Here is a 27,972-nt window from a genome sequence, read left to right as displayed (position 1 = left end):
CGCTACCGCTGGCCCGGCCCGGCCCAGGGCGGGGCGGGAGGAGCTATGGAGGACGCCGATTACTTCGAAGGCAGCGCGGCGGAGTGGGGGAACGAGGCGGACGGAGGGGCGGTGAGCACCTGCGGGCGGCGGCGCGGGGCTGCCCGGGCGGGAGGCGGCAGTTCGGCCCGGGGCGGCCTGTGGGGGGGAGCGCTGCCCTCCGCGCTGCTTCCGGAACGGAGGGCTCTCCCGAGGGACGCCGGGTCCCTGGGGGTCCCGGAGGGGCGCCCGGGCCCTCTCGCCCTGCGGGCGGGGGCAGCCGCGCCTGGGGCTCCGGGCGGGGGCGGGCGGGGAAGGCCGCGCTGCGGTGGGGCCTGGGGCTTGAGCGGGTGGAGGAGGAAAACAACTGGAAGGCGGTGTTGGGTTTGCGCCTTGTCGGCTAAGAAGCCGTGTTTGTCAGGGGAGCAGGTCGCTTGCTTAGTAAACTGCGGTGTGTTTCCGTGGGCAAAAATAGCCCCGATATGGGAGCGGAGAGGGTAAACAGGAGGGGAGCTGGCTGACTTGGCTGTGCTTGCGATAGCAAGATGATGAAGATGGAGAGGGAGAAGATGATGCTGAAGTCCAGCAAGAATGCCTGAAGAAATTTTCAACCCCAGACTATATAATGGAGCCATCTATATTTAACACGTTGAAGAGGTGAGTATAACCTTATGTGTGTTATGTGTTACAGGTGCCTGTAGTGTAGATAGGGCCTGTAGCAGTTGGACAAGGGGTAATAGTTTTAAACTAAAAGAGAGGAGATTTAGACTAGATATAAGGAAGAAATTTTTTGCACTGAGGGTGGTGAAACCCTGGCCCAGGTTGCCTAGAGAGGTGGCGGGTGCCCCATCCCTGGAAACATCCCAGGCCAGGTTGGACAGGGGTCTGAGCAACCTAATCTAGTTGAAGATGTCTCTGTTCATGGCAGGGGGTTGGTCTAGATGGCCTTTAAAGGTCACTGACAACCCAAACTACTCTATGATTCTATGCAGCGTTATCACTTTGTATCGAAGTGTGTGTGAAAATAGATAAATGATGCTATTGTTTTCCCTTTGTTTAGCATTCAGTTGGTTTTGGTTTTTTAAGATGACTTTCAAATAGCTCTCTTCCAATCCTTTCATCAGATATTTCCAAGCAGGAGGTTCTCCAGAGAATGTTATCCAGCTCCTCTCTGAAAACTACACTGCAGTGGCACAGACTGTAAATTTGCTAGCAGAGTGGCTCATTCAAACAGGTATGATAAGTGATAGAGTACAATTTGGGTCTATAGCCTATCAGCATTAGATGGAAGAGTCTCATGGATGCCTGTATTCTCTGAGACAAGAATTCCATATTGCTAGTCTGCTTATGAATTCTTCAGCAACCTTTTGCAAGACATAGAATGGTTTAGATTGGAAAGGACCTTAAAGATCATCTAGTTCCAATGTTTAGCATTATCTTGTGATATCTTTGTGCTTAGCTAGTATAAACTTTTGTTTACAAATTATCAGAATTATTATCGTTTGATCTCAGAAACTTAGAACTGCTCATTACTACTTTGTGTATTGTTTTGTAGTATGCTATCAAAGCTGCTGCTAGCCAATATATTAAAAGGATGGACTTTAGTCTGTAGTAACGTGGGTTTGTGCACCAACCCTGGTAATCCCTTTTGTGTTTAAGATATATGCATTTTGGTATCGCACCCAGTAGCAGTCTTGTGAGATGACTGGCATTCCTGTTTGCATGACTGATTAAGAGAGCAAGAAGAAAAGGACTAGTGTAACCTGCCTGTGACCCTGAACAGTCTGCATTTAGGAAGAAAGACTGAGAATCTCTAAATCTGTCTGTTTCATTTTGGCTTGATAGTAGAACTGATGGCTCTCCTCTCATCTTCTGCGTGTTGATAAATTTCTGAGTAGTTTCTGTTCTTATTGAAAAATTGAAGATGTTCCTGCTATGTTTTGAAATGATTGCATCTGCCAAGTTTTTTGTTCCTTCTATACAGGTGTTGAGCCAGTGCAAGTTCAGGAGACTGTAGAAAACCATTTAAAGAGCTTACTTATCAAGCATTTTGACCCTCGGAAAGCAGATTCCATCTTTACAGAGGAAGGAGAGGTGTGCATGGAATCCGTGTTGCTGTCTTTACATGAGTGGATCCTACGTAGATGCCTTGATCCGATGGACTAGTAGATGGTGGGGGAAGGGAAATTGTATCTTCAAAGCTTTTTGGTTAAGAAACAACTGGTTTCAGAAAACCAACTGTCTCACGGGAGTCCTTAGAGGCTTAGAGAACTTAATAACTTTGACTGCATCTTCCTTTGTAATAAAGTCCTGTATAGCAACTTGCAGGACTTCTGAGAGGTAAAAGGCTTTTAATGATCTTGACAACTAGATATTCTTACATTTCTCTCCGTTGCTCTGATCTTTTCAGACTCCAGCCTGGCTTGAGCAAATGATAGCACATACTACGTGGAGAGATCTCTTTTACAAGTTGGCAGAAGCCCATCCCGACTGTTTAATGCTTAATTTTACTGTTAAGGTAGTATACTCAAGTCTAATAAATGAGAATATCCATAAAGGGCTAATTGTTCTGGCATCAAATATTGGCTATGGTCTTGCCTGTGTCTTTTATGTATTCCTGCATAACACTGCTTATTTAAGTGTCAGAACAGTACAAATACGTATTGGTGGGAGAAATTATGTTACAGATTGAAAGCAGTAAGCATAGTTTCCCAGTTTAAAGTACTGCTTTTTGGGGGGGGGGGGGGAGGGTGTTCTTTTTTCTTTGATCCGTGTTAGAAAATTCTGGATTTCTGGTACAGTGGAACATTTCAGTCAGTTTTATATGTTTCTGTGACAGAGAAAGAATGTTATGATATATCTTGCTGTGGTCTGAAGTATTCTTATGTCATTATAGTTTACTTTCTTTTTGCTACATCTTCATCAGTTTCCTTTTCTGTAATCTAGAAGATGAATGTGAATTCCATAAGTGTATGCAGAGGGAAATCTTACATTCTGTGTGTTCTTCTAGACGTGTTAGGATATCTGAAATATAAATAATACAAGTTTTCTGTGATGTTTTTGGTCTTATAGCTTATATCTGATGCTGGATATCAAGGGGAAATAACCAGTGTTTCAACAGCATGTCAGCAACTGGAAGTATTTTCCAGAGTCCTGCGTACATCTCTGGCAACAATTTTAGATGGAGGAGAAGAAAACCTTGAAAAAAATCTCCCTGAGTTTGCTGTAAGTTTTTCTCCTTTTTATGTGAAAAGAAAATAACGTTTTCCTTTCTGGTTAGGGTATACAAATCATTACGGGATTGTAGAGAATCTTGACATCAAGTCTTACAAAATCTTATGAAGAGGAGGTATGTATGAGTTCAAAAATAGAAATTTCTGCCTTTTGATCAGTCAGTGTGCCAAAGAATTCTTTGGGTTGCTTATGTGGCACTTCTGATATTTATTAAATGTATTGTAAAAAAGGTAAAGGTTGAACTGTGGTCTTTCACGTTTAATGTAAGATCTAAAGATCAGTCTAGTTAGTCCCCTAGCAAAAGAAAATAATTCTTTTATTATCCACATCAGTGTGAAAGTTGCCATCTGAATCAACTTAGCATATGTGCTGTGTTTAGTAACAGCGTAATGATTTTTTTAATGTCTTTGTACTTCTCTTACTTTTTAAATATTGCAGAGAAAGTACAGAGTGTAAGTAGGATAGAATTTCCTCTCAATTTTGGCATTTAAGAAACAAAGTTCTCAATTTAGCCATCTATTCTTGCATGGTATCAATGCATAGTGATACTATGCTTTTCTGTACTTTCTTCTTGGGTGTTGGGTTTTTGGTTTTCTTCTGTAGTTGTTTGTGTGCTGGTGATGTTTTTTTTCCTTTGATTAGTAGATTTCAATAAAATCTTTGCTATTGTGGCAATGTAATCACAGAAACATACTTGCACGTTTCTTGTTGACTAGTAATATTTTGATGTGTGCTTTCACAGAAGATGGTGTGCCATGGAGAACACACTTACCTTTTTGCTCAATCTATGATGTCCATATTAGCTCAAGAAGAGCAAGGAGGGTCTGCTGTCAGACGGATTGCTCAGGAGGTTCAGCGATATGCTCATGAGAAGTAAGTGGCAGTTATATTATTAGTGACATGTAAGTCACCAGAACTTGTAAACTGCTGTGTTCTACTCATTGTTGATTACCTTTTACCAGCAAAAGGAAAATTCTTATCTGCAACCGAGCAGTTCTTGTAGCAAGCTTTAATTCATAGAGTAACAGAAAAGTTCAATGTTGTGTACTGGGAGATGTGAAATAAGAAGAGCAAAGAACTGAAGTTTCTGTCTTTTAAAAAAATACATGGTTTTATTATTCTATGAATATTTTAGAAATAAATAAGGGAAATGTAGGTCTGTTTCTATAACTGCCCAGGATAAGGGGTTCTGCCCGAAGGCATTACATGCCCTATTAACTTAGTGAGGCTAAAATTTTACTAAAGTGTCTGAATTGAGAAAATAAGCTGTTATGTATGTTTGCTCTTCATCTAGAGGCCATGATGCCAGTCAGATCACTTTAGCATTGGGCACTGCAGCCTCCTATCCACGAGCATGTCAGGCTCTTGGTGCGATGTTGTCCAAAGGAGCTTTGAATCCAGCAGATATCACTGTCCTGTTCAAAATGTTTACAAGCATGGATCCACCTCCAGTAGAACTGGTTAGTAGTTATCTTTTTATAACATCTGAAACTTCAGTAGCACTCAGAAATATGAGGTCTTGTTGTGCTAAGTGCCCTTTTGGCACAAAACGGAAGTTAGCACTTGGACTTATCCCTCTATAATTTTAAGTGATGTCTACATGTGAAACTACTACTTGTACTCTGTTTAGCGTTAGCTTCTTTATTGATTTTTTTTTTTTTTTTTATCATTCCAAGTTGTCTTTTTACATATAATTAAATTAGTTAAAGAACTTCTCAATAGGAGATAAAGATGTCAAGGAACTAATTAACTTTTTTAATAAAAAATAAAAAGTTCTTAAAAAACCCACCCAGTTTTGAAATTTATTATAAGCAGGCCTAAATAGCATGTTTCACATTTCTCCCTGCCTTGTTCTAATGTGGGTTTTGGTAACAAATGGCATTTAGATACTTTAGCGATATAGTCTGTAACTCTGTTGTTTCTTTTCTTTGGTTGTTTTTTTTTTTTTCTTTTATCAAAAGTCTCTTCAGAAAACTATCTATCTAACCTACTCCCAAGGGAGAATGTGTTATCTCATTCTATGCAAGTTATGTCAGATGCAAAACTTATATTTTTAGTCACCTCTCAAAATTCTCAGGCTCTAATAAACCATTAATTTTCTTCACAGATTCGAGTACCTGCCTTTCTGGACCTCTTCATGCAGTCGTTGTTTAAGCCAGGTGCTAAGATCAACCAGGACCACAAACATAAATATATTCACATACTGGCATATGCAGCTAGTGTAGTAGAGATGTGGAAAAAGGTAATGTTTGGCTCTGTGGACAACATTATTTTTACCTACAATGGCCTGACTGTGCTGAAGAAAACGTATGGTCGTGAAGTTGCACAGTTTAAAACAATGTATTCAGTTTGGTTTATTTATTTTAATACAAAATGTTTCTGTTTTCAGTTGAAATTACCAAAAAATATAGAACCTGATGATCAAATAGTACTATAAAAGTCTGAGTGTATTGAGTATTTTTGCCCTCTTCCCCCACCTCCCCCCTCAAAGGTTATCAGCAGCAGTTCTGGCCTACTAGAACCGTATGTGCTTTTTCAGAGGAAGAAGAATTTAATTCTATGAAGTGGATAAAGTAATTCTTAGGGAATTAAATACAGTGAACTTCCTTGTACTTCAGCTCATTGATGATTAGTTCTTCTGAAACTTGCATTTGAGTCTGAATTTTGAAAAACATGATGTAATCTTAGGCTTATCACAGGTTACAATTCCTTTCCTTAAATAACCAAAGGCGTTCTGTATATTCATGACTCTTGCATTCAAACTCTGCAATTTTTCAGAACAAGAGAGTCAGCATAAACAAGGATGAACTCAAGTCAACTTCAAAAGCCATTGAAACTGTTCACAATCTGTGTTGCAATGAGAACAAAGGAGCATCAGAGTTGGTTGCGGAACTGAGCACTCTCTATCAGTGCATCAGGTGAGCAAAGAGGCTGATCCCAAGCTTCAGTTGTTGAAAGGAAAGTATTACTTAGGCATTTCCCTTTAGCAGTGCTGCCTCTCCTTTGTGGGCTACTCTGTGAGAACATCCTCACTGTAGAATACGTGAAGTTGTGGTCTGAAAGCAGCTTTCAAAATTGTACATCTGACTATTTGGAATCCCTCTCACAGGGACGTAAATTCTGGCTTCCACAGACAACTTGTCCCTCTTGTGTCACAGAACGTGATTTTTCTCTGCCATTGGAAAAAGATGACAGATTACTTTGTCTTACTACTAAAGCTTTCATAGCAATAGATGTGTCCTTTCCTCTCCTCTTAGAAATATGAAATAGCAGGTACTGAATAAACTGAAACAAACTTGGAGTGTACATGAATTTTGTTGCCTTTTTTTTTTTTTTTGCTTTTTGTGCTGATCAGGGAGTATCTTTGTAGAAAGAATTTTCCTCCAGCCTATCTCCCCCCTGCCTCACCCTTTCTTGATGAAAACTACTCTTGATATGCTGGCAACTTTTCAAGCAAAACTTTTTGAGCTTTACGAATTCCACTGTAAGTTGAACTGAAACTCTAGCAACCCTTAGAATATACTGAAGGATGATTTTTCTTTTATTTTAAATTTACTGGGAGTGTTTTGGTGTTGTGGTTTTTTTTTTATTATTATTGTTTTGGGTTTGTCTTTTATGCTCCTGTGCTAAAGTGATACCTTTTTCTGTAGGTTCCCAGTGGTGGCAATGGGTGTATTAAAGTGGGTGGATTGGACAGTGTCAGAGCCACGATACTTCCAGCTGCAGACTGATCACACCCCGGTTCATCTGGCATTATTGGATGAGGTAAAAGTATATATAATCTTGCTGGAGAGTAAAAACAATTTTGGTGCTTGTAGCTGGAAGTACATCTAGTTCACTGAATGTCTGTCGCTTACAGTAAGTCAGTGAATACACAGAGGTGAAGCTGTTTCTATTCAGAGTTAATTATTTGGTTTTGTCATCTCAGCATTATTTACACTAGGAAAACTTAGGTGTCAAAGAAAGAAATGGTGGAATACTTTTTCTAAAAGAATTTACATCTGGCACTGAACACCAGTGTAAACTCATGTAATGAAAACTGGTGCGTTGTTTTTTAAAATGAAGTTCTGAGGATCTAACTCCTGTCTTGTTTGCAGATCAGTACATGCCATCAGCTGCTTCATCCACAAGTTCTGCAACTTCTTGTGAAGCTCTTCGAAACAGAACATTCACAGCTTGATGTCATGGAGCAGGTGATTCTCAAAGGATTCAGTATTTGTGTTCCTTCATATTAGTTATGCTTATTCAAGATAAAACTGCTGTGACAGCAAAAGCTGTTAAGAGTTTAATTCGGGAATATGGTCATGGTTAAAAAGTAACGTAGCAGATATTGAATCAGTAAGAATGAGCAAGAAAAATTGCACGCTTCTGAGAGGAGGTTCTAATCTGTTGGTTCTTCCCTCCCCGCACCATCAGCTGGAATTGAAGAAGACTCTCTTGGATAGAATGGTGCACTTACTCAGTCGAGGTTATGTCCTGCCTGTTGTCAGCTATATCCGCAAATGCCTGGAGAAGCTAGATACGGATATCTCTCTCATCAGATACTTTGTTACAGAGGTCAGCAGCAAAAATTGTGTTTACTAATGTATAGAAGTAGACTAATACCGGTTGTATGTGTTTGGATATTAAATCAACTTGCCTCAGATGCAAAAATATTTCAAGATAAGAGATCAGATTCTGAGCAATGGATGTAATACTGGTATTCACTAGGGCATGACTTAGTCCTACTGACTCCTGACAGTATTAAGGTACTGGATAGAGTACCACAAGAATACATAATTAGTTACTTCTATGGAGAACAAGAGCTCTCATGTGCAACTACTTGTATGCTTTCAAGACCAGTATTGTGAATTAAATATTGTCCATACTACCCCTCTAATTGGAAGAATAATCCATTTTTGTCTGCTGTTTCAGGTGCTCGATGTGATTGCTCCTCCATATACCTCAGACTTTGTACAGCTTTTTCTTCCAATCTTGGAAAATGAAAGTATTGCAGGTACTATTAAAACAGAAGGCGAACATGATCCTGTCACTGAGTTTATAGGTAAGTCGTGTTTATTCTTTGCATACGTGCTTCCTTTGTAGTTGTTACAATTTGTAAATAATGTTTAGGAGGAGGATTGCTGAAAACAGGAATGCCTGCCAGATATTTTCACAGATAACTTCCCTTTTAGGGGCCTCTGTTTTACAATTTTCCTTTAATCAAGAATCTCTGGGTACTAGTGAGGAACTTGGAGACAAATACTGCTTTTTGAGAACTAGCACTGTAGTAAGGAAAGGATAGAAGTGCATGACGACTACTTCCCTTCCTATCCTAAAACAAAAACATCTGTCCAGACCCTAAAATCCTAATTATTTACATAATGCAGAAATCTACATGGAAACAGATAAATCGGAGTAATGTACTGAACATTTTTTTTTTTTTTTTCAAGCTCATTGCAAATCTAACTTTATTATGATGAACTAAGCAGTGGAAAATATCAAGTGCAGAGCATGTGATCACTGCTTTGCCACACTCTCCACCAGTAAGGTTCACAGCAGCAAACACCATCCCCCCCACCCCCAACAAAACCAAAAAAACCCAAGCCAACAAACCCAAGGCAAAGAAGAAAGGACAGAAGGGCATTTGATTGACTTGCATGGTGACCTTGAGCTTCATATCAGAGGACTGTTAATGTACTTTGGAAAATGGAATAATACTGAAGGATTTTCTGTTGTTACACAAATCGGTATAAATCTGAATATTGTGAAGGGGATAGCAGGAGAGAAACAATTATTTCAAAGAATGTTATTTCGGTTACTTGCAGAATTTGTCACTGTTTTTTTTGTGTGATATGCAAAACTTGAAGAATGGGGAAGGTAGTTCCTACTAAAACCACTTTGCGGATAGTTCTCTGAAGTCTAAATCTTGAATGCTCTAGGTTTTGATGTTGTGAGTTGTAAAAAAAGGAATTTGTGTGAGTAGCTCTGTGCTGCAGAGAAGCTGCAATGCTACTTTCTCATCTTTTGCATTTTATTAGAATTCTAAATATCCTATATCTTTACTGCTATGAAAAAAAAACGTTTTGTGTAACACAAGTGGAGTTGTAACAGTCAAGGTTAGTTTTGTATTAACAGATGAATCCTACGTGACTGTGTTATCTTTAAGAATCTATTTCTTGTTAAATAGATGCATCAAGTGTTACTGGTAAGTTTCATTACCATGTCAGAATTCTACTGCTGACCAAAACTATGAATGTGTACAGAAATTTCATTGCTGCTTGTTGTGGCTTGGTTTTTATACTTATCTCTGCTCTGTCCTGGTTGATGCCAAACAGTGGGGGATACACCCAAGATTATAACTTACCTTTAAATAAAGGTTTTGTCTTTTCCAGATATTTCTTTCAAACTTTCGTTAAGACTGCTCTTTCTGTTCATTGGGCTAGATTCCTTGGTGTACAGGCAAATATTGTATATTTAAAAGTGAGTGGTATAGACAAGCCTGGTGTGCATTTTCCAAGCACATCTGTTTTTCTGAAGAACCTGCTTTCTAAAAGACAGTCCAACTGGATGTAAACTTAAAATGGAAATCGCTTTGTTCTTCTCTGTCAGTGATTCATGAATGGGAACTCTAAGCTACCATGATAATTCTGGAGACCGCAGCCAATTGTGTAGATTCTTAACTCCTTAGAAAAAGGAGTGCATCTTCCCTTTCCTCAGCCAGTCTCTCACATACATAGCCCACAGTGAGTGAGCTTACCATAAAACACAGCGCTCTAATCAACTTCAGGCGCAGCCTGAAAAGGGCAAAACTTGCTTCTGCAGAAGCTGTTCTGAATTTCTTTGCATATCTTTGAATAGAAGATGTACTATCATTCCAGCTACCTCCCACCATTTAAACTTGCATGAGACCTACTTTTCATAGTATTTTAAGGAGAATTAGCATACAAGTTTGGCTTTTTGTAGCCCCTGACTTCCTTCATCAAATTAACTCCAGAAACAATTCACCCTATAGAGCTTCATTTTTGGATGTATCCCTGCCTCATATATCATCTTCTAGTGGTAACCAAGAGCAGTTTGTTCCAGTGTCTGTTGCAAATTTGCCTGCTGTTTAAACAAGGTATACTTTTGCTTTCCTCTGTGTTCAAGCTTAGTGCCACTTCTAAACACTTGAGCTCCTCTGCACTTATTCATGTAGATGAATTTTTAACTAGTTAAAAATCATGATGCTGTGATCAGTACTGTCTTAACTACCCTGTTCATATCTCAATGGAACATAAGTTACAGCAGGCACTGCAGCTTGGCAGAATTCATCCTTATTGGCACTATGGAGTTACTTTGCTATAGTAAAGCAAAGCCGAGGAGACACATGGAATTCTGTCTTTTGCCTAGATTTAAATGTGTATCATTGTCATCCACCATTCACCTCTTAAGCATGAAAGACAAACATCTTATGATCAGAGTATGATGCTTGTATGCAGAAAGCCAAAATTAAGCCCATACCAAAGACTGACTTTTCTGGTTGAAGTCTCCTAGCCTACTGGAATATGGCCTTACCTCAGGCCTAAAACACGTTCTCGTTGTCACAGTAGCAAAAGCTGTGCTGTTTGAGACCTAAATGTTCAGAAGAGGACACCACCTCAACTTCCTCCTAGAGACTAGCATTCTTACTCTTTTGTGAGTCTTCACTCTTCTGCCAAACTTGCCTTCTGATTAGGAGCAGACTTCTTTCTTTCACAGATAAAACCAAGGTAAGTTGCAGAAACTACCAACTGGAAGTAGCAGATAATGGAGACAGTTTCTGGAAAGACTTTTTTTTTTTCTCCTCTGCACCACTAAAAAGCTTTAACTTACAGGTTTGAGTGAGGCAGGTTAGTTTGATTTATGGTAGGCTTTGGAGAGTGACACTTAAAAGTGGTGTTCTACAACATCTGAATGTCTCTTCTTTCTCTTGTTTGTTGAAGTTGGATGCTTCCTTGTAGCTTGTTTTTTAACCTCCAGCGTCGGTGAGGTAGTGTAATGTTAACTTGAATTGTTGACTGAACCATCGTAGTTGCTGTATAGACTGTGTTGTCAACCATCCCTTTCACAAGAAAAAGTCCAGTAAAAGCAGCACCATCCTGGGTAAGCTCTGGGTAGCTAGTCTGCCACACGAGACTGCTTCTTAGGTACAACAATAGAAGATGACCAAAATCATGTATTATTAAGCTCTTCTAATACACATACAGTCATGTAAGAGAAAAAGTTCATTTATTAAATGTAATTAACAATGCTAGTTAGTAACATTTGATATGGCACTGATTTGCGACTTCGTAAGTGGCTCAGTTTTAAGGAAGAGAATTTGCTACCTTTCTTCAAATTAGTGAAGAGTTCTGGCTTGTAGCAATTTACGCTTTGCCTCTTCAGGAGAAAAATGGCACAGCCAATCACATATTAAAGCAAGGAATTTGAGCAAAGACAAGACTAACTAAGTAACAAAGAAGTGTTTAGACTTTGTCTTTTGATCAGAGTAATTCCTGTTACAGCATTTTGGTTGGATGGAAGTCTCATGTAATGGAGTTACTTTTAACAACGCTGTTTCACCAGGAGGCTAAGGAAACAACAGGGGATTTAGGGTTTTGAGTATATTGCATCCAGACTTAGCTCTGTTTTTTCACCTGCATCATTGTGAGATGATACTTGCTCAATGCTGTTAGAGAATTTAATATAAGCTCTAGACCCAAATATTGAGTATACTTTTTCCTTCCCAGTATGTCTATATGGTTTGTATTTTAAAAAACATAGAGATTTACATATACAGTTTCTGTGATTAAGTCAGTATGATTTAAATACTGTGCATCAAGGCAGACAACTTTTTCATGGGTAAATTACTTTTCTAAAGTTATAATTAGGTAAATGCAGGTCTGTATTTATTTCACTTTGAAGATATTGTGTATCTGGGCTCATTTTGCAGAACTGCCTGATGCTGTTGAACTGTGAAAGAGTTTTAGACTACTCCTCCTTAATCAGAAAAAGGTTGTGCTGGGAAGCTTTCAAACCAAGTAGTTCCTAAACAGAAAGATGTGCAATATAGAATCAAGGAAGTACCACATCCCCGTACGCACAGTCTTCTTCAATAGCAAGATTGTAATCCGCTCCTCTTCCACCTTTATATGCACTTGTCACAATTCTCAGCCACCCTCTTTCACCCTGTAAAGAATTAATGTGCATTGTGAATTAGAAGACATAACTATAGAAAGTGTATGCTATTGAGTCTGTTCTGTCATCCAAATACGAACGACTAATAGTCAAATCTAGGAGTTCACTCGAGATGAAGTATACCACTGGGTTTCACAGGGGCAGTCTGCTCTGGTGAGTTTACATCCCCCGTATCTATTCCAGGTGCGTGACTTGATTTTTCTGCCTACAACTAACAGTAATTTACAGTTGCCCATAACAGGAGCTGCGCATCTGTGGAAGGGTAGCATTTGGGATTGAGTTGACATGACTCAAGTAACTTTGCGTGAATATCCGTGTCTTCAGATTAGTTAGGTGTCATTTTAATTGCTAGTCTAGCTCAAAGAAAGTTTTGCTTTTCCTATCCACGGGCGAGCTTTGCAGCTTCCTCTTGGCAAGTGAAAATCCCCACCTTTCCGCTAAAGTAATTCTGCAAACGTGTTTGTTCCCATGTTTGCTTACCCAGGGTTCGCCCCATGAGTTACGAACAATCCAGTATTCTGTTCCATTTTCTACGCCCCAGCCAGCCACGGAAACGATGTGATTCACCATAGGTGAGGGGTTGTACTCTGTGTAGAGTCCTCCAGTGTAAGCATCCAGCTTCTCAGTAGCCATTATGCCACAGCTGTAATAAAACAGAGATAGCATTTTTTGTACAAGGGGATCAGGGCAGGGGCCTGGCTAAGAAACAAACAATTGGTTTTCTTGCATTTTGACATCAGAGCTCAATTTATGCACAAACGAGCTAAAGACTGCATATTGGTGCAGAGCTGCCAGCATATGCTAGAGAAGTACACTTCAGTCATTACACTGAGTTTCAAGTATTTCAATCCCTGTATTACTAGTAAATATTTTCTTTTTTACCATCAAGATTTCTTTTTTTTACCTAATTGGTCCATTAGCATAGATTTCTGCCATCATTTTTTCTCTTCCGCTGACAGACCCATAGTCGGCAACTTTCCAGAGAGTGTAGTTCTTAATGACATGGCATTCTCCAAAAGTGACACAAGTTCCACACTGGTTAAACTTCTTACACTCTACAAAACAAAAGTGAGATTATCACTGCAAAAGAATGTTTTTCTTCAAGTGAATTAATGACATGACACTAGGCTTCTTTTTCTCTTTTAACTTATTTGAGGCAGATATTAATAACTTCAGAGTAAGTACTGATACATACTCTCTCTGGTGAACTACATTCCTTTCTGGAAGCCACATTCAAAGTCCCTACAACTGCCAGTTACTATTCTTCACTTCACAGGCATAAGTGCTTTGATGAGAAAATGTTTCAGACGTGTTTCTGTATAGATACGAAACAATTCCAGTCGCACATGACCAGACAAAAGTTACATTTCTCCTTTGTTTAGCTTGAGGTGACGCTTGTAAATATTTTAGTACATTAGAGATTGTATATCACGGGCTTAATCTCTTAAGTTAAAACAATTTAGCAGTGCAAACTTGTCTGGGCATGATTTAATGCTATGCTCTCTGGCTGGAGTAAAGAGAGACACACAGACCTGTAAAGAAAACCCGTTCTGTCAGTGAAAGAGCAGGTACTACACAAAGGCAGGAACCAATACACCAAAAACTTGAGAAGCTTTTTTTTTTTTAATATTAAGATCTGCTAAACCTGGGATGAAGCCTGAGAGCAAATCAAATAGGCGTCATACTTTGATCCTTAGCCTGGTAGTTGTTGCAGGTCTCATCTGGAATGCCATGGTCGTGGGCATACTTCCAAACACCTGAGTGGTCTCCACCTTCGCAGGATCCTGCGTTAGCACAGTCAATCACGTTCTGAACAGAGAGGTAGGCAGAAGGCCACGCACCTTTTCTCTTTATGTTGATTCGATCTGTAAGGATAAGAAATTGGGGTTTGTTCATGGAATACACGGGTGGTTACACACTGCAACTGTCTCTCCTTCATTGAACCCATAAGTGTTTGTGGGCAACAGTACGTGTGGGTGGAAGAGCCCCCACTGTCAGCAGTGGGGCGCACAGCATGACCTAACCCAAAGCGGCAGGCCGAGATATTAGTGTGGGTTTCCATTAGAAGTTTTTTCCGTTAAAAACTCAGCAAAAATATGCAGATGAGTAATATCTGTTTAAAGCCTTAAAGTGCCCTAGACCTCTTTGAATTCATGTCACAGCTTCTGAGAACTTCCAGATCTGTTTCTGGCTCTGACAGCAAAGAGTTTTCAAATACACATCATAAAACCAGCTCTCACTGGCCTCTTTTACAGGAGTAAAGATTTATGTATAAACCCATGCAGAGAGTCACAAGCCCAGGTCTCTGGCTCCAAGAGACAGCCTTCACAAACTTCAAGCAAGGAAAAGCTTCCAGAAGTATATCCTCACTGTTATGTCAACATCTCACTGTTATCCTGCCATCACACACAGGCATCGCCACCCTGCTGCCTCATTTTGTCAGAAACAACTAGCTTGCTTGGCAGAAAAGCGTCCTGAGGAGTATTTATAAACTGCTGCTCCCAGTGCATTAACAGTCTTAACTGATGCCACTGTAGTACTTTAATCTTATTAGCCCTTACAGCATTCAGCTATACTTGGCAGCACTGGGAGGCATTATCCCAGTCTGCTCTTCAGCAACAAGAGAAGGAATGAACTCTTTAACTATTCACAGCAGTTAAGAAAAAACATCCTGATTTTTAAAATCAACCTTTTATACTTTTGAAGGTGCACATATTGGCATACCTATGTATACAATTAAGCTTTAACCAAAGTTATAGAATTAAGTATTTTAGCTATGCTACTCCTTCACTACATCACGGCAGGTTTCATACATGTCTGTATTCTTGTACTGCTTAAGAATGGATCCTTCGATTCCTGCTGCCTACTCCCCTTGCGTTGTCTTCCCATTCCTGCACAATTTCCTCTATTTCTCCTTCACGGTTAATCCTCTTACAGCCTCCCTACGCAGCGCTGCTGCAGCGTGTTACTGCTGCATGCAAATCATCACATATTCTCTCTAGAGAAAATATTTCTCCAACTGAAGCAAACCCCTACTTCTCTTTTCCCAAGGAAAAGGCTGATCAGTATCTGCTGGAACTAGGGTTGTCTGCGTGCTGTGGTAGTCGGGTGATTTGAATGCCAGGGCTCTTGAAGCTCCCCATGAGAAGCAACTTCTTTTGCTTCCTCAGATCCAGGCATCGCTGGAGCAGCCCCTTGCTGCTGTCGATGCCGTGCAGCGGGCCAAGGTACCAAAAAGGGGAAGGAGGCACGGTAACTGCTTTTGCATCTGCTGCTACCGTCACCGCACCTCGGGGGAGAGGGGCAGGAGCCCCGGTTCCCACTGCAGGCCCTACCGAGCCGCTGGGCAGGAGCCGCGTGTGCCTTCCGTCTGCAAACAGCTTCTGAACCCTGCCAGTCAGCGATCCCCCCGCGCGGAGCTGAGAGCGGGGGGACAGCCTCACTGGTGGCTTTCTCTGTTGAAACCAAACCTCCTCGCCTTCAGCCCGGGCATTCCCGCGGCTCCTGCTGCATTCGCACCCCTCGCACCGGGGTTTTGCCGCGGCCGTCACTGCCGCAGTTTGGCCGCTCTTCCTTTGCGGCGGCCGCCGGCGAGTCTCCCTCGCTGGCGGAAGGCTGCGCCTCCCCGGGGCGAGCGGGGCGTACCTGCCAGGGCGCTGGTGCTGCCGTGGGCCCAGCAGGACCCGCAGTACCGGGGGATGTGCTGGTTCCGCGTGGCGCTGGCGAAGTTGACGCCATTCACGTCCCTCCAGTCCCAGCTCCGGGGCAGCGCCGCCGCCTCCAGGTACTCGTGCGGGCGGGGGTAGCTCCTGCGGCGGGCGGGAGGAAGAACCGGCTCCCTGGCTGCCCGCGCTGGCGGGCGAGCGAGGGGGTTTGGGGAGAAAAAACAGCTTTCAGGGGGTTTCGTAACCAGGCTGCGAGTGTCCGGCCAGCGGCGCGGGTCACGTGACAGCGGGCAGCGTGACCGGGCCCTGCCCGCGCCGCCTCGTGACCGCCGGGACCCCCCCCCCCCCCAGACCCGACGGGGCGGCGGAGCGCGGGGCCGCCTGCGCCGGGGACCCCCCCAAACCCTCCCCCGAGACCGGGCGATGCGGCCGCCCCCGCGCAGCCCCTTCCGCGGCCGCCCCCGCGCCCCGCTCCGTGAGGGCCCGGGGCGGGGGGGGCTCACCTGAGGCCGGGGTCCCTGCGCGGGGCCGGCCGGTAGCAGCGCTGCCCTTCCCTGAAGTAGAGGCCGGCGCGCGCGGGCGGGCAGAGGCAGCCCCAGAGCAGCGGCAGCAGGAGGGAGGCGAGGCGGCGGGGCGGCTCGGCCATGCTGCGGCGGCGGTGCCGGCTCCGAGCGCGGGGCGGGGGCGGGGCCGGGGCGGGCCCGGGGCGGCGGGAGGGGGATGCGGGGCCTCCCCGCGGTCTTCGTTTCGTGCCGGGCAGCGCGCGTGGGCTGGAAGCGGCGGTCGCGGCGCGGCCCTCCCCGGGGCGGCGGATGACCTTCTCGGGGGACGAGGAACGGCGGCGGCGGGAGCCCCCCGCAGGGAGAAGGGGGGACCCCCGAAAATGAAGCAACTTTCATCCCATCGCACCCCCCACCCTCCCCCAAAAAGGAGGAAGGGGGAGGAAACGGTGTTAAAATATTGGAATGGTTTGACACACGCAGCTGCCGCCAGCCCGGGGCTTGTGACGGGGACGTGTGTCGGGCCAGCGCAGCCCCGGGGTGAGGGGTTCCGTACCCTTCGTGCGCAGCGCTGCTTCCACGCAGCGCGCAGGCCGGGGGTTGGTCTGGTTGGGTTTTTTGCTAGCCCCAAGTTTTTAATTTCTCAAGCCCTTTTATGCTACAGTTTACGAAGGAATATGGGCCCGTGTCCATTTCTTCAGGCTGTTCTTTAGAGTTCAGGACATCGGAAGAGTCTTTATTACCTGCTACAAGACTTAGTCAATAATAAAAATAGTTTTCTCATTTTCCTGCAGAAGGTTTAAGTATCTGGGTGGGTGGACTGCTAGTGCCTCTTTTCCATGCATTGGCTAGCGCTTTCGTAAAACACGTTTAGTAAACCACAGCCAGTTCTTCCCTCGTAGCTTTTCTTCCTTGGCTCTCAGCACTCTTTATAAAAGGCATGAGATTTATTAGCCCCACATCATGCATGGGGCCACTGGGGCGCTGAGAGCCAATGGGCCAGGATGGACAGCAGTGCCAGAGCAGCCTGGCCGCCGCGCAGCGACCTGGGCGACCCATCAAACGATCCAAACGCAGCAGTAACCGCAGTTGTGGCGGCGGGGCCCAGGCAAGGCACAGCCTGGCAGGTGAATTCCCGCGCTGAAAGCCCCGTTTCTGCCGGCTCACAGACCTGCAGTGCAGGGGAGGTAAGGAGCTGCTTGGTTGTCTGGTTGTACCGAGACCTATTGGTTTAACCATACGGGCTCATTACGCTGATGGTAACTCCTTTGGCCCTCCTGCCAGGCGGAGGGAGGCGGTCTTTAAATAGTTTTTCTTACCGAGTGAACTGAAAGTGTGAAGCGGGCAGTCTTTATTGCCTGTTGAATGCAACAGGCTTTTGGTAGCATTCCTGATGTACCCCAGATTAGTTGAGGCTCGTGTCAGCTCGTCTGGTGACCCTTCAGAGGTCCCTCTCAAATTACCTGGTGGGCTGTAGCCCAGGCTTATCTCAAACTGAATTGGCTTTCTTCTCAGCAGTCTGCTTTGCTGCTGTGGCAAGGTAGTTCCTCCCAAGCAAACCATAGGAAAAAAAAAAAGCATCTCTGAATGCCTCCTTGCCGCATGCGTGTTTGTTGTTAGTGGGTTCTGTGGTGGCGTTGAAAAAAAACACCAACCGAGAAAAGCAGAAGCAAAAAAAACCCCAGTAACCAAAAAAGCCCGGCTTGTTCGCGGCCTTAGCTTACGCCCAGCGCCGGGGCGTTGGTACCCGGGGCAGTGGGCAGCCCGATATCAGGCACGGCGGGACAGGGGGAAATAGCTGTGCCCAGGCCCAGGCTGCTCCGCGTCCCCAGAGGTCCCCCGGCACCAGCGGCTCCTCGCCGCGACGCTCACAGCGCTCATCTGCGGCAGCTCCTGTGCGATGGCCAGGCCGGGAGCGCCCATGGACAGCTCTGGGCTTGACCTGTCTCAGAGCTCGGCGACAGCAGGTCTGCAAACAAAACCCACAGAGCAACGCGCCTTTGGTACACCACGTCCGGCACAATGGCAGACTTGGGGGTTGACGGAGCTGCAGTATGGGGAGGAGAGAGAAAAGAGGCACAAACCCATCTCCGCCGCACGAAGCACCTCAGGCACTGTGTGTCGTGGGCCATAATTGTTCAGACTCTGTTGGGAAGTGCTTCAGAGGAGGCACATGATTCCAGGGAGCTATTTTTAGCAAGAGAAAACCCAATGTTAAGTGATTGCATATTTCTTTCACTTCCCTTTTCTTTGTCTTTGTTTGTGAATATAGAATAATAGAATCGTAAAACGGTTAGAGTTGGAGTATATCTATTGCTGAAATTATTTTGCCAAATTTTTTTGACTGTGAATCAGCATCTTCAGCCACTTCATAAATTGTGGCTACTGTAGATTAAGGCATTGAATATTATAAGTAGTATTTTTTTGCTGTTGTGGCTCTGACACATTGTGCCAATGCAGCTCCTATTCAGAATGCAGCAATTGCATATACAACTCGCAACTGCGCTGCGACTTTTAGCTAAGCATAACTGCAGAAAACAATTATGAAATGTGCATGAATAAAATGAAGTTTGCTTTCAAAGTAAATGTCCAAATAACCTTTCCAGAATTTTGTCGTAGGAAATTGGAGAAGGTATCCACTGCCATTATAGAAAATATCTACAACGTGACAATGGAACATAACTGTTATGTTGTCTTGCTAAGTAAGCTAAACTGTTTAGAGAATACTTAATCTTTGGAAAATTATAAAACTATTGTGCTTTAATGAAACAAAATTAATCTACCTGAATTTAAAGTCTTGCTTTTATTGTTCCCTACTGAGGACGACTCATCTCTTGGCAGAGGATGACAGAATGTTCGCTAGTTCTTTTTTTGCCATGCGCTTCTGGTGCTAAGCTTTGTCTTAGGAGCAATTGTCTGTTCCTCTCTTGGCTGGTAAGAAGTGGAAATCATCTGTGGCAGGGAAGTCTGGAATAAGCTGATTTTTCTTTTGGAACAATATGGAAGCCCAGAGGTTCCTTATCTCTAGCAACCCATGAAGTAGTTACTTTCAGTGAGTCAAGTCCTTCCACTGTCATCTTTTTGTACAAAATAATTTAAGGTGCTTTCCTAATTATAGTTCCTTTTCCTGTCCTTAAAAGGAACACTTGCAAAGCACTGACAGTCGTCTGACATGTAATAAAACTAATATAAGCTCCCAGAAGACAGCCCATTCTGGGTTTCTGTTGCTCAGTGATACTAGTCCTGTTTATCAGCAGGCAACACGGCTGTGTCGTGTTTTGCTCAGCCGTGCATCGTTTCCGTTAGTGCAGTGAAACATTTTACACAGTGAACACTATAGTTAGCGTCAGTGGAACTGGGGTTTCACCTCTGGCGTTTGCCTGGCAAGTTCTGAAATACTAGATCTCAGGTATAAGAAAATAAGAAATATGAGAAATACTGTGTTTCTTCATGGCAGGAAAGGAAGAGAGAGAGAGGCCGTCTGTGCGAGTTTTAGTCACAAGTCGGTTCAGATTTTAGATTGGCTGAAATTGATGGATTCTTATTAAATGCTTAAGGAACGTACACCACCAAGAGTGCAATGTTACGTTTTACAAAGTGGTTTTTTTGTTACTGATCCTGTCCTGTTACCCCTCCTTCATGCAGTTAGAGACTGAGAATGATGCTTATTAGTGCGCTGCGAGTTTGCCTGGCAATGCACTGAATGATGTGATTGTAGGAGGCCACTGCTCAAAAGTTGTTATTGTTTTTATTATGACTGTTGTCCCGTATGACGCATGTGATATTTAAATTATGTGGCAGAAGCACATGTACTTAATAAATTAAGTTCGCTCATTTTAGGCTACGATCTCTCTATACAGGTATGTATTTGTATATATAAAATGTATAAAATAATGAAACAGATACAATGTGCACAGATATTTGTGAGTCACGCTGTTTGCTGCACAGAGAACTGGAATGAATTGTTAAGGGGGTGCGTGTGACACTTTCCTTTTCCAAGCCACGCAGTAATGTCCCCGTACCCTGTCCCCGGGCAGCGAAGAGCCACTTTGCCTCCTTGCGAGGTGCTTTGCGGAGCAGCCCCAGGAGCGGGCTACTCCCCGCGCCAGCTGAGCGACAGTCCCACTGGTATAAAAAGGCCCCTCGGGGCGGACCGCGCTGGGTGTAGCTGATACGGCAGCAGCAGAAAGAGGGCTCGCGCCCGGGGCTGCGACTAGGAAACCTGGGTTTGGTTTAGCCACCAACAGGCCTCAGCTACTCAAAATGCGTGAAATTGTGCATCTTCAGATCGGGCAGTGTGGGAACCAAATCGGAGCCAAGGTAAGGTATCTTTTCAATATTGGTCATCAGTAGTAAGTGCTATCAGTGGCAGCAGGTCAACCATTGTTAACAGATGGGGGCTTTCGGGGGAAGAATTACTTTGTTAACTCAGTGGTAGGATGCATGGCGGGTTAGTGGCAATAAGAGTATCTTGATGGGAAAGTCGTAAGATGGGCTTGCTCCTCATGCAAAGGTTACTGTTAAGACCGTCAAAGAACAAAACATCTGTGAGAACTATGGCACAGTGATTAAAAGTGCTCCAGAGCGTTCCTGCTGGGACGCACGTTCCTGGGGCACTTACCCGGGCTGCAAAATCCTGGGGCAAGTGAAGGAGACTAATTCCAGGGCTGCGACGTTGCGATGCCGGTGCTGTAGTTCAGCCATTCAGCAGTAACTCTGCCACATTACAGTCACGTAATTATGAGGTTGTATTATCCAACAGACTGGCCTGTGCCATCAGTGACCGGTTAGGTTTTCCTGAGCGGCACTAAGTGCAGTTAAGGACTCCCGCTTCCCGTGAGAGATAGTCATGTCATTTGGAGCATTTTCGTGCGGGTCAAACGCTGCCATGCTGTTACTTAGAGAGAAGTCGCACATTGCCAACTTTGTGTGCTAGGAGGAAAAAAACGACCATTGCTTTTTGCTGTGTGATGGCCATGTTTTGGGGTTTTTTTTATTGATTAGTAGGAAGTTGTCCAAAAAAAGTATTTGGGTTAATTTGGGGGGGGGGGGGAGGTGGACTTTGAAAACACATGATAGCTGAAGGATTGTTCTGTTGTGTTCTTCTTCCACTTCTTGCTCCCACAAACCTCACCTCGATTCCTTTCATTGGAACGTGAAGCTGTGCATGGCCAGGGAATGGCATGTCAGACCCAGATAGTTCGAGTGCGGCCAGTCTGACAGTTAAAAGGTTTATATTTTTTTCTGCTGGCTTTGACCCGGAAACTGCTTGTGTCTCATCAGCCCTGTAGAAAAGCGCGTGCACTCACTAAAACGCCGTGCACATGTTGGCAATGGTGTATTTGTACACTCAAAGTGAGACTGGGTGCTAAGCCAGAAGACCTTTAAAACTAAAGCGGCCTGTTCGTTATGGGGGTGGGTGTGTCCACGTTAACGCTGTGGCTGCTGCCGAGATAAGAGCCCCAGCGCAGCACATCCATGTGAATGCCAAGATAGGACGTTTAGGAACAACATCTGTTTGTGGAAACCATTGCACGCATACAAATTTGTCGGCGCCAGCTTTGCCATGCCACAGTCCCACTTGTGCCTCCGAGCACCCCCCCGCCCCCCGGCTTTTTTGTTAAGCTCATACCAACTAGTTAGTACCTGTGTTGTTTAAACTAATGGCATTTTTCCTTTACTGTAAAGGGAACAAATTGAGGGGCCCCCACCGATCAGTGCATGGGTGACAGCTGAGCAGCATAAACGGTCTACGGAACTTTTCCCTTGCACTTATTTGGGGTGTGGGGAGAGGAGGATCCCCGCTCTGATCTAATACGTAACTGGCAGAACATCCCCACTTCAGGCGGCGTTCCCACTCAGTGTGCAGTCGGGCACAAGCGCAGCGGAGCTGGTGCTGACCACGCTGTGCTGGAAAAAAAAAAAAGTCTTTCTGAGTGTATTGACCATCTTTCCTTTTTCAGTTCTGGGAGGTGATAAGTGATGAACATGGCATTGACATCGCCGGGAACTACCGTGGGGATGCATCACTGCAGCTTGAGCGAATTAACGTGTACTTCAATGAGGCTTACTGTAAGTGCTCAGCACTGCTGGGGTGGCGGCAGAGAGATCTGCAGAGCCAACATGAAGGTTAAAATAAGTAATCAAAAAAACAAAAAACAAAACAAAAATCCCCAAATCACCGTAGCTGGGTTGGATAACAGAGTATAAGCCAGTCTCTTTGACTTCTAACAGTAATTGTTCACATTCATTTTCTTTTGTCCTAGCTCATAAATATGTGCCCCGCTCTATCTTGGTGGACCTGGAACCCGGTACGATGGACAGTGTACGGTCTAGCAAAATAGGCCCACTCTTTCGACCTGACAATTTTATTCACGGTATGTAGAGCATGCTGTCACCAAACTAACTGGAGTCAACTGTCCCAAACCAGCCTTTTAATTCCCAACTTCGTAGCCTTTAAAAAATTCTCTTGTTAACTTTGTGGCTGTTCTTTCTGTAATTCTGTTCACAGGAAATTCAGGTGCTGGAAACAACTGGGCTAAGGGCCATTACACAGAAGGCGCTGAACTGATTGAGAATGTCATGGATGTGGTCAGGAACGAGTGTGAGAGCTGCGACTGCCTTCAGGGATTCCAGCTCATCCATTCGCTCGGTGGTGGTACCGGCTCAGGTATGGGCACGCTCCTCATCAACAAAATCCGAGAAGAATATCCCGACAGGATTATGAACACCTTCAGTGTTGTGCCTTCACCCAAGGTATCCGACACAGTCGTAGAGCCGTATAATGCCATCCTCTCCATCCACCAGCTAATAGAGAATACAGATGAAACCTTTTGCATCGACAATGAAGCTCTATATGATATATGTTTTAGAACTTTAAAGCTCACCAATCCCACCTATGGTGACCTCAACCACCTCGTGTCCCTAACGATGAGCGGTGTCACAACCTCACTCCGTTTTCCTGGTCAACTGAACGCAGATCTGCGGAAGCTGGCTGTTAACATGGTGCCCTTTCCTCGCCTGCACTTCTTTATGCCGGGCTTTGCTCCACTGACCGCCCGAGGCAGCCAACAGTACAGAGCCCTCTCGGTGCCAGAGCTTACTCAGCAAATGTTTGATGCTCGCAACATGATGGCAGCCTGCGACCCTCGTCGTGGACGTTACTTGACTGTGGCGTGCATCTTCAGAGGCCGAATGTCTACCAGAGAAGTGGATGAGCAGTTGCTGTCTGTCCAGACCAAGAATAGCTCCTACTTTGTGGAGTGGATCCCTAATAATGTCAAAGTGGCCGTGTGTGACATACCACCACGAGGACTGAAGATGGCAGCTACCTTTATTGGCAATAACACAGCCATTCAGGAGCTCTTCATCAGAGTTTCTGAGCAGTTCTCAGCGATGTTCAGAAGAAAAGCATTTCTCCATTGGTATACTGGGGAAGGTATGGATGAGATGGAGTTTTCTGAAGCAGAAGGTAACACCAACGACCTTGTGTCCGAGTACCAGCAGTACCAGGATGCCACTGCAGATGTTGAAGAATATGAAGAGGTAGAAGTGGAAGCCAGCCCAGAAAAGGAAGCACCGTGAAAACAATGGTAATATCAAAACAATCTCCGAATAAGTCTGTTGGCACTCACTAAAGAAACAGCAGTAGCCATGAGCTACATACTGAAAATAACACCTTTCTTAAGATGTTTTTCTCTGCACCTGGCCAAAATATATCCAGTATTACAATACAATGCTTTTGAAATTAATGACAGCTATGCTTTACCCCCCTAAACAACTGTCATCACTGAATCTCTCCCAAAAAAGCCACTATGAAGACAAGTTGTCTCATAACACCCTTTCTTGTAAATGTATTCACTTGTAGTATATTATCATCAGATACCAGGTGCAATGCACAGCCTCTGTGTGTGTATGTCAGGATCACAAGCGACAGCAAAATATGCCATCAGCTCATCAGATTTATTTATTCTCAGGTAAACGCAGTCGGTGTTTTGTTTGTGACCACCTCGTTCCCGGTTTAGGAACACAGGCGCCCCGGCAAGGCCCGTAAGGGCAGGGGCTGTTGCGTTACGCACTGCACACACTGACCTACCTCTGCAGCCAAGTTCAGCTCCTTAAGCTGAGGGGAGGGGAAACAACATGGGCCAAAAGACTGAATACGCACATTCTTACTGTTAAAAAAAGTATTTAATAGTTCTGTCACACCGCTGGCTTATATTATTGCACAGCTTGTATTCATTATCATTGTGTGGGTTGTTTCTATTCCGAACTATAGATTGAGTTATATTAGCAGACAAAGCTGCGAACACTGTGTAAAAGGGTTTAGTGTGTTGGGTTTTTTTCCCCATGTACTAACTATTGTAAATTTTCTTCCTATCATTCAGTACAGCAAAATGGATGGAATGGTCTGCAGCTGGTTAGATCTAAGTTCAATGGCAATCACTAAATCAAAAACATATCTTCACTTCAGGAAAAAAAAGTTTCTTGCCATTCTCAGCCATCTACTTAAGACTGTATTTATAATATTCTTTAAAATAAAAATTATATACCATTCTATGAAATACTTTAATACTTGAAACATTTGATAGACAAAAAGCATAGTTTATTCTTGTAAGGACTAACTTTAAATTACATTAAAAAATTGAGTTTGTTTTATTACACTCTTAGAAGAGAGAGTTTATCGAACTGTGAAGAAAGTAACGTTTGAATCAACAGCATAAGTGCCTCGACGAACACAAACCCAAAGGCAATTCCATAGGCAAGGTGTACTCCTTCCTGTGCAGGGACCATGGGGGACATGCTGTGGGAACACACGGCACCTGCACACTCTCCTCAAACCAACACTGCGGACGGAGTGACTCCCCTGCCCCCGCCGAGGGCGACAGCGCCTCACCCTCCCTGCCTGCCCTTTCCCAGTGAACGTGTCCCTCTCCCTCCCAGTAATGGGACAACCAACAGCTGAGCCATCAGAGTAGAGCCCAGGGCTTCCCGCATCCCCTTCCCCACCTCACGCAGGACCCCAGGTCTCCAGTTCCCGATTCACTGCCCAGCGCTCCGCACAGCGTTGGAGATTAGATCCTGTGCAGCACTCCCAGGGCAAAATACCCCACTTCCAGTTCAGTCTTCACCCTAAGCCTCATTAAGTTGATTTTCACCGAGTGAGTTTTGTTCTAAGCACAAATGGAAGATGAACACCGTGATGACAAAGATTTTTAAAGCCAACAGCGTGTCACTTCCAGCAGAGAGAACCAACAGAGCTATTTTTAATTATCGAAACTATATGCCTATGTTCTCTGTTGACATAGGTTTTAGTGAAGAAAGTTTTTCTCCAAAGTAATGATTAATCATTGAAATGACATAGGCAGAAGTTTTAAACAATTACATCTCTCACTCATTGATGTACCAATATCAGCATGAAATCCAACAAGAGATTTGCCTTAAAATAAACATTATGTTGCTCTTGAATGGTAGACTGTGATAAAGAGTCTTCTGTTTCAGCGCAAATGAAAGACAAATGTCTCTGTGAGGCGGAGTACTTCATTTCAAGAGGAATAACGCTTTCCACACATTCACTTGTTTAACAGAAATTACTTTTATTAGCATGCTGATTTACATACAGAGGCAAGTTTTACAGTTAATATGTGATGACATTATACGGCAGAGTCTTGAGCTTGCCTACAGCTTTGCAGTTTGATGTCACAGTATTCACCACATATCAGTTCCTATGAGAGATTTAAAACACAAATTACTTGATTTGAGAGTATGGACAAGGTACACTTCAAACAAAAGGTAGTAACATTTAATCTCAGATCAGGAATAGAAGCTGTTGTTCTTGGATTTCAGCTGCCCGTGATACATGCAGTATCACAAATAAAGGTACAAGTAGCACCTGTCTTTCACAGATGGCTGATAACCCTTGCACAGATAAGTCTGTTGTTCAGGCCAAACAGTAGTTCCGAGAGGCTGTCTCCTGGCTTAGTGACGAGACAGGATACCTACGAACATAACTACAGAAACTCAGCTGTTTTGTGTAAGTCTGTAAAAACTTTGACCAAGCCCCAAATCATTGAAAGCGGGGCTTGATGGAGAGAACACCTGACTTTAGCAAACTAATAAGATTCTGCAGTTTCCTACCCCACCACAGTCAGCATGCAGACACCTGCACATGGCCGCGCTAAACCGCTCAGCAATCCCCTCCAGTTTCACGCATGAAGCTCAGAGCCGATTTTCCACACGAAGTGAGCCAGTTAGGCTGTCACTGACCCGGCTCACACAGGGAAGCCAACACTCGCAGAAAAAGCTACAATAAGGCGCCCCTGCCCGTTCAATTTACTTACATTTTATTCCTTCTTGGGCTTCACAGTTTTCACAGTGGCCATGGCCGCCCTCTCTGCCTCCGCTTTGTACTGAGGCTTCATTGCCGCTCTAACCACCTGGGCGCAGATCTGGGAGTACCGGATGTAACTAGAGACAGGGGGAAGCGAGGGTGAGATCAAACGCCTCCCGAAGGCCCCTCCGCCCCCTCCAGAGGCACCGCCGCGACCCCGCCAGCCCGCCCCGCGAGGCCCTCGCCTCCGGCCGTTCCAGTTATCGCAAGCGAGCCGCGAGAGGCGGCCTGCCGCCGCCAGGCGGTACCTGAGCCCGGCCTGCCGCCAGTAGGCCACCATGGCTGCGGTCCGCGGTGAAGGAAGACGCGGGGCGCACAGATAACTCCGCTCCCGGCAAGGTCAGCGCCCACCGGAAGGGGAAAGACCGCAGCGCTGCGTTCTAGCCAATCAACAAGCACGAATGACCCCTCCGCCAATCGGAATCCGAATTACCTCAAGGAAGCTGACCAATGGCTCAGTTTCTCCTCCAGTCACAAGCACTCTCCTCTGACAGCGGCCAATCGGAGGGCTGAATAAGGCACGTGAGACCCGCCCTTCCTCACCGAAGCACCACCGCCCGTCCCCTCCGCTGCGGGGCTCCGCGCTGCCCGCCGCGGGGCGGGAGGCGGTGGCCGGGGGACCTCCCGCGGGCACGGGGGTGCGGGCAGCACCGCGCCACACCGCTGTGTTTGTGCCTGTTCCACCCGGTAGGAATTGCTTGGGAAGGGTTGGGGGCCCTCCGTGTTTGGGAAGGCCTCAGCCCCGCCTGCAGGTGTGGCCAGCTGCGACCCGCCTCGGGGGTCCGAAAAAGCGGGGGCAGTGCGGTGTGGTGTGCGGTTTTCCGTGGTTCGGAGACGGTGATTTGCCAGTTATGCACACTACGTGACACTACACGTCAATTAACTAAAGAACAGAAATTAAATCCTGACTCTTCTATGAGGCCAATGGCTAGTTATAAAGCAATTATGTTAGCTACATATTAACTCATTCCTGAGTAGTCGCGTTGTA

General features: G+C 44.7%; 3 protein-coding genes across 7 annotated transcripts; 2 read left to right on the top strand and 1 right to left on the bottom strand.

Moving 5' to 3' along the window:
- Positions 1–45: 45 nt before the first annotated feature.
- Positions 46–9,640, top strand: NELFCD (negative elongation factor complex member C/D; the record flags this gene model as incomplete). Of its 2 annotated transcripts, XM_082491351.1 has the most annotated exons (15): positions 46–111; positions 560–675; positions 1,143–1,252; positions 2,003–2,112; positions 2,429–2,536; positions 3,091–3,243; positions 3,995–4,125; positions 4,547–4,712; positions 5,360–5,494; positions 6,031–6,170; positions 6,903–7,017; positions 7,350–7,445; positions 7,669–7,809; positions 8,167–8,296; positions 8,685–9,640. In XM_082491351.1, 15 exons carry the CDS (start codon positions 46–48, stop codon positions 8,717–8,719), a joined length of 1,752 nt encoding a protein of 583 aa, XP_082347477.1. The 2 variants fall into 2 exon arrangements, with proteins under 2 accessions (XP_082347477.1, XP_082347476.1); XM_082491350.1 differs by lacking the exon at positions 8,685–9,640 and having other exon boundaries at positions 8,167–8,337.
- Positions 9,641–11,464: 1,824 nt separating this feature from the next.
- On the bottom strand, positions 11,465–16,768 carry CTSZ (cathepsin Z). Its single transcript, XM_082491251.1, has 6 exons — positions 16,598–16,768; positions 16,075–16,238; positions 14,115–14,294; positions 13,334–13,484; positions 12,910–13,072; positions 11,465–12,420 (listed from the first exon to the last, which is right to left on the bottom strand). Exons 1-6 carry the CDS (start codon positions 16,738–16,740, stop codon positions 12,307–12,309), a joined length of 915 nt encoding a protein of 304 aa, XP_082347377.1. The 5' UTR covers positions 16,741–16,768; the 3' UTR covers positions 11,465–12,306.
- A 3,905-nt stretch (positions 16,769–20,673) lies between these two features.
- TUBB1 (tubulin beta 1 class VI) lies at positions 20,674–25,682 on the top strand. Of its 4 annotated transcripts, none has more exons than XR_014269733.1 (5): positions 20,674–20,914; positions 22,558–22,666; positions 22,861–22,971; positions 23,106–24,570; positions 24,982–24,996. XR_014269733.1 is itself a non-coding variant. In XM_082491146.1 (5 exons), exons 1-4 carry the CDS (start codon positions 20,858–20,860, stop codon positions 24,176–24,178), a joined length of 1,350 nt encoding a protein of 449 aa, XP_082347272.1. In that variant the 5' UTR covers positions 20,674–20,857; the 3' UTR covers positions 24,179–24,186; positions 24,462–25,682. The 4 variants fall into 4 exon arrangements, 3 of the variants coding, with proteins under 3 accessions (XP_082347272.1, XP_082347271.1, XP_082347273.1); XM_082491146.1 differs by having other exon boundaries at positions 23,106–24,186; positions 24,462–25,682; XM_082491145.1 differs by having other exon boundaries at positions 23,106–25,682.
- The last annotated feature ends 2,290 nt before the right edge of the window (positions 25,683–27,972 follow it).

Source organism: Vanellus vanellus, assembly GCF_965231255.1.
Source record: "Vanellus vanellus genome assembly, chromosome: 15".
Lineage (NCBI taxonomy): Eukaryota > Metazoa > Chordata > Aves > Charadriiformes > Charadriidae > Vanellus > Vanellus vanellus.
This window is presented reverse-complemented; position numbering and strand designations above follow the sequence as displayed.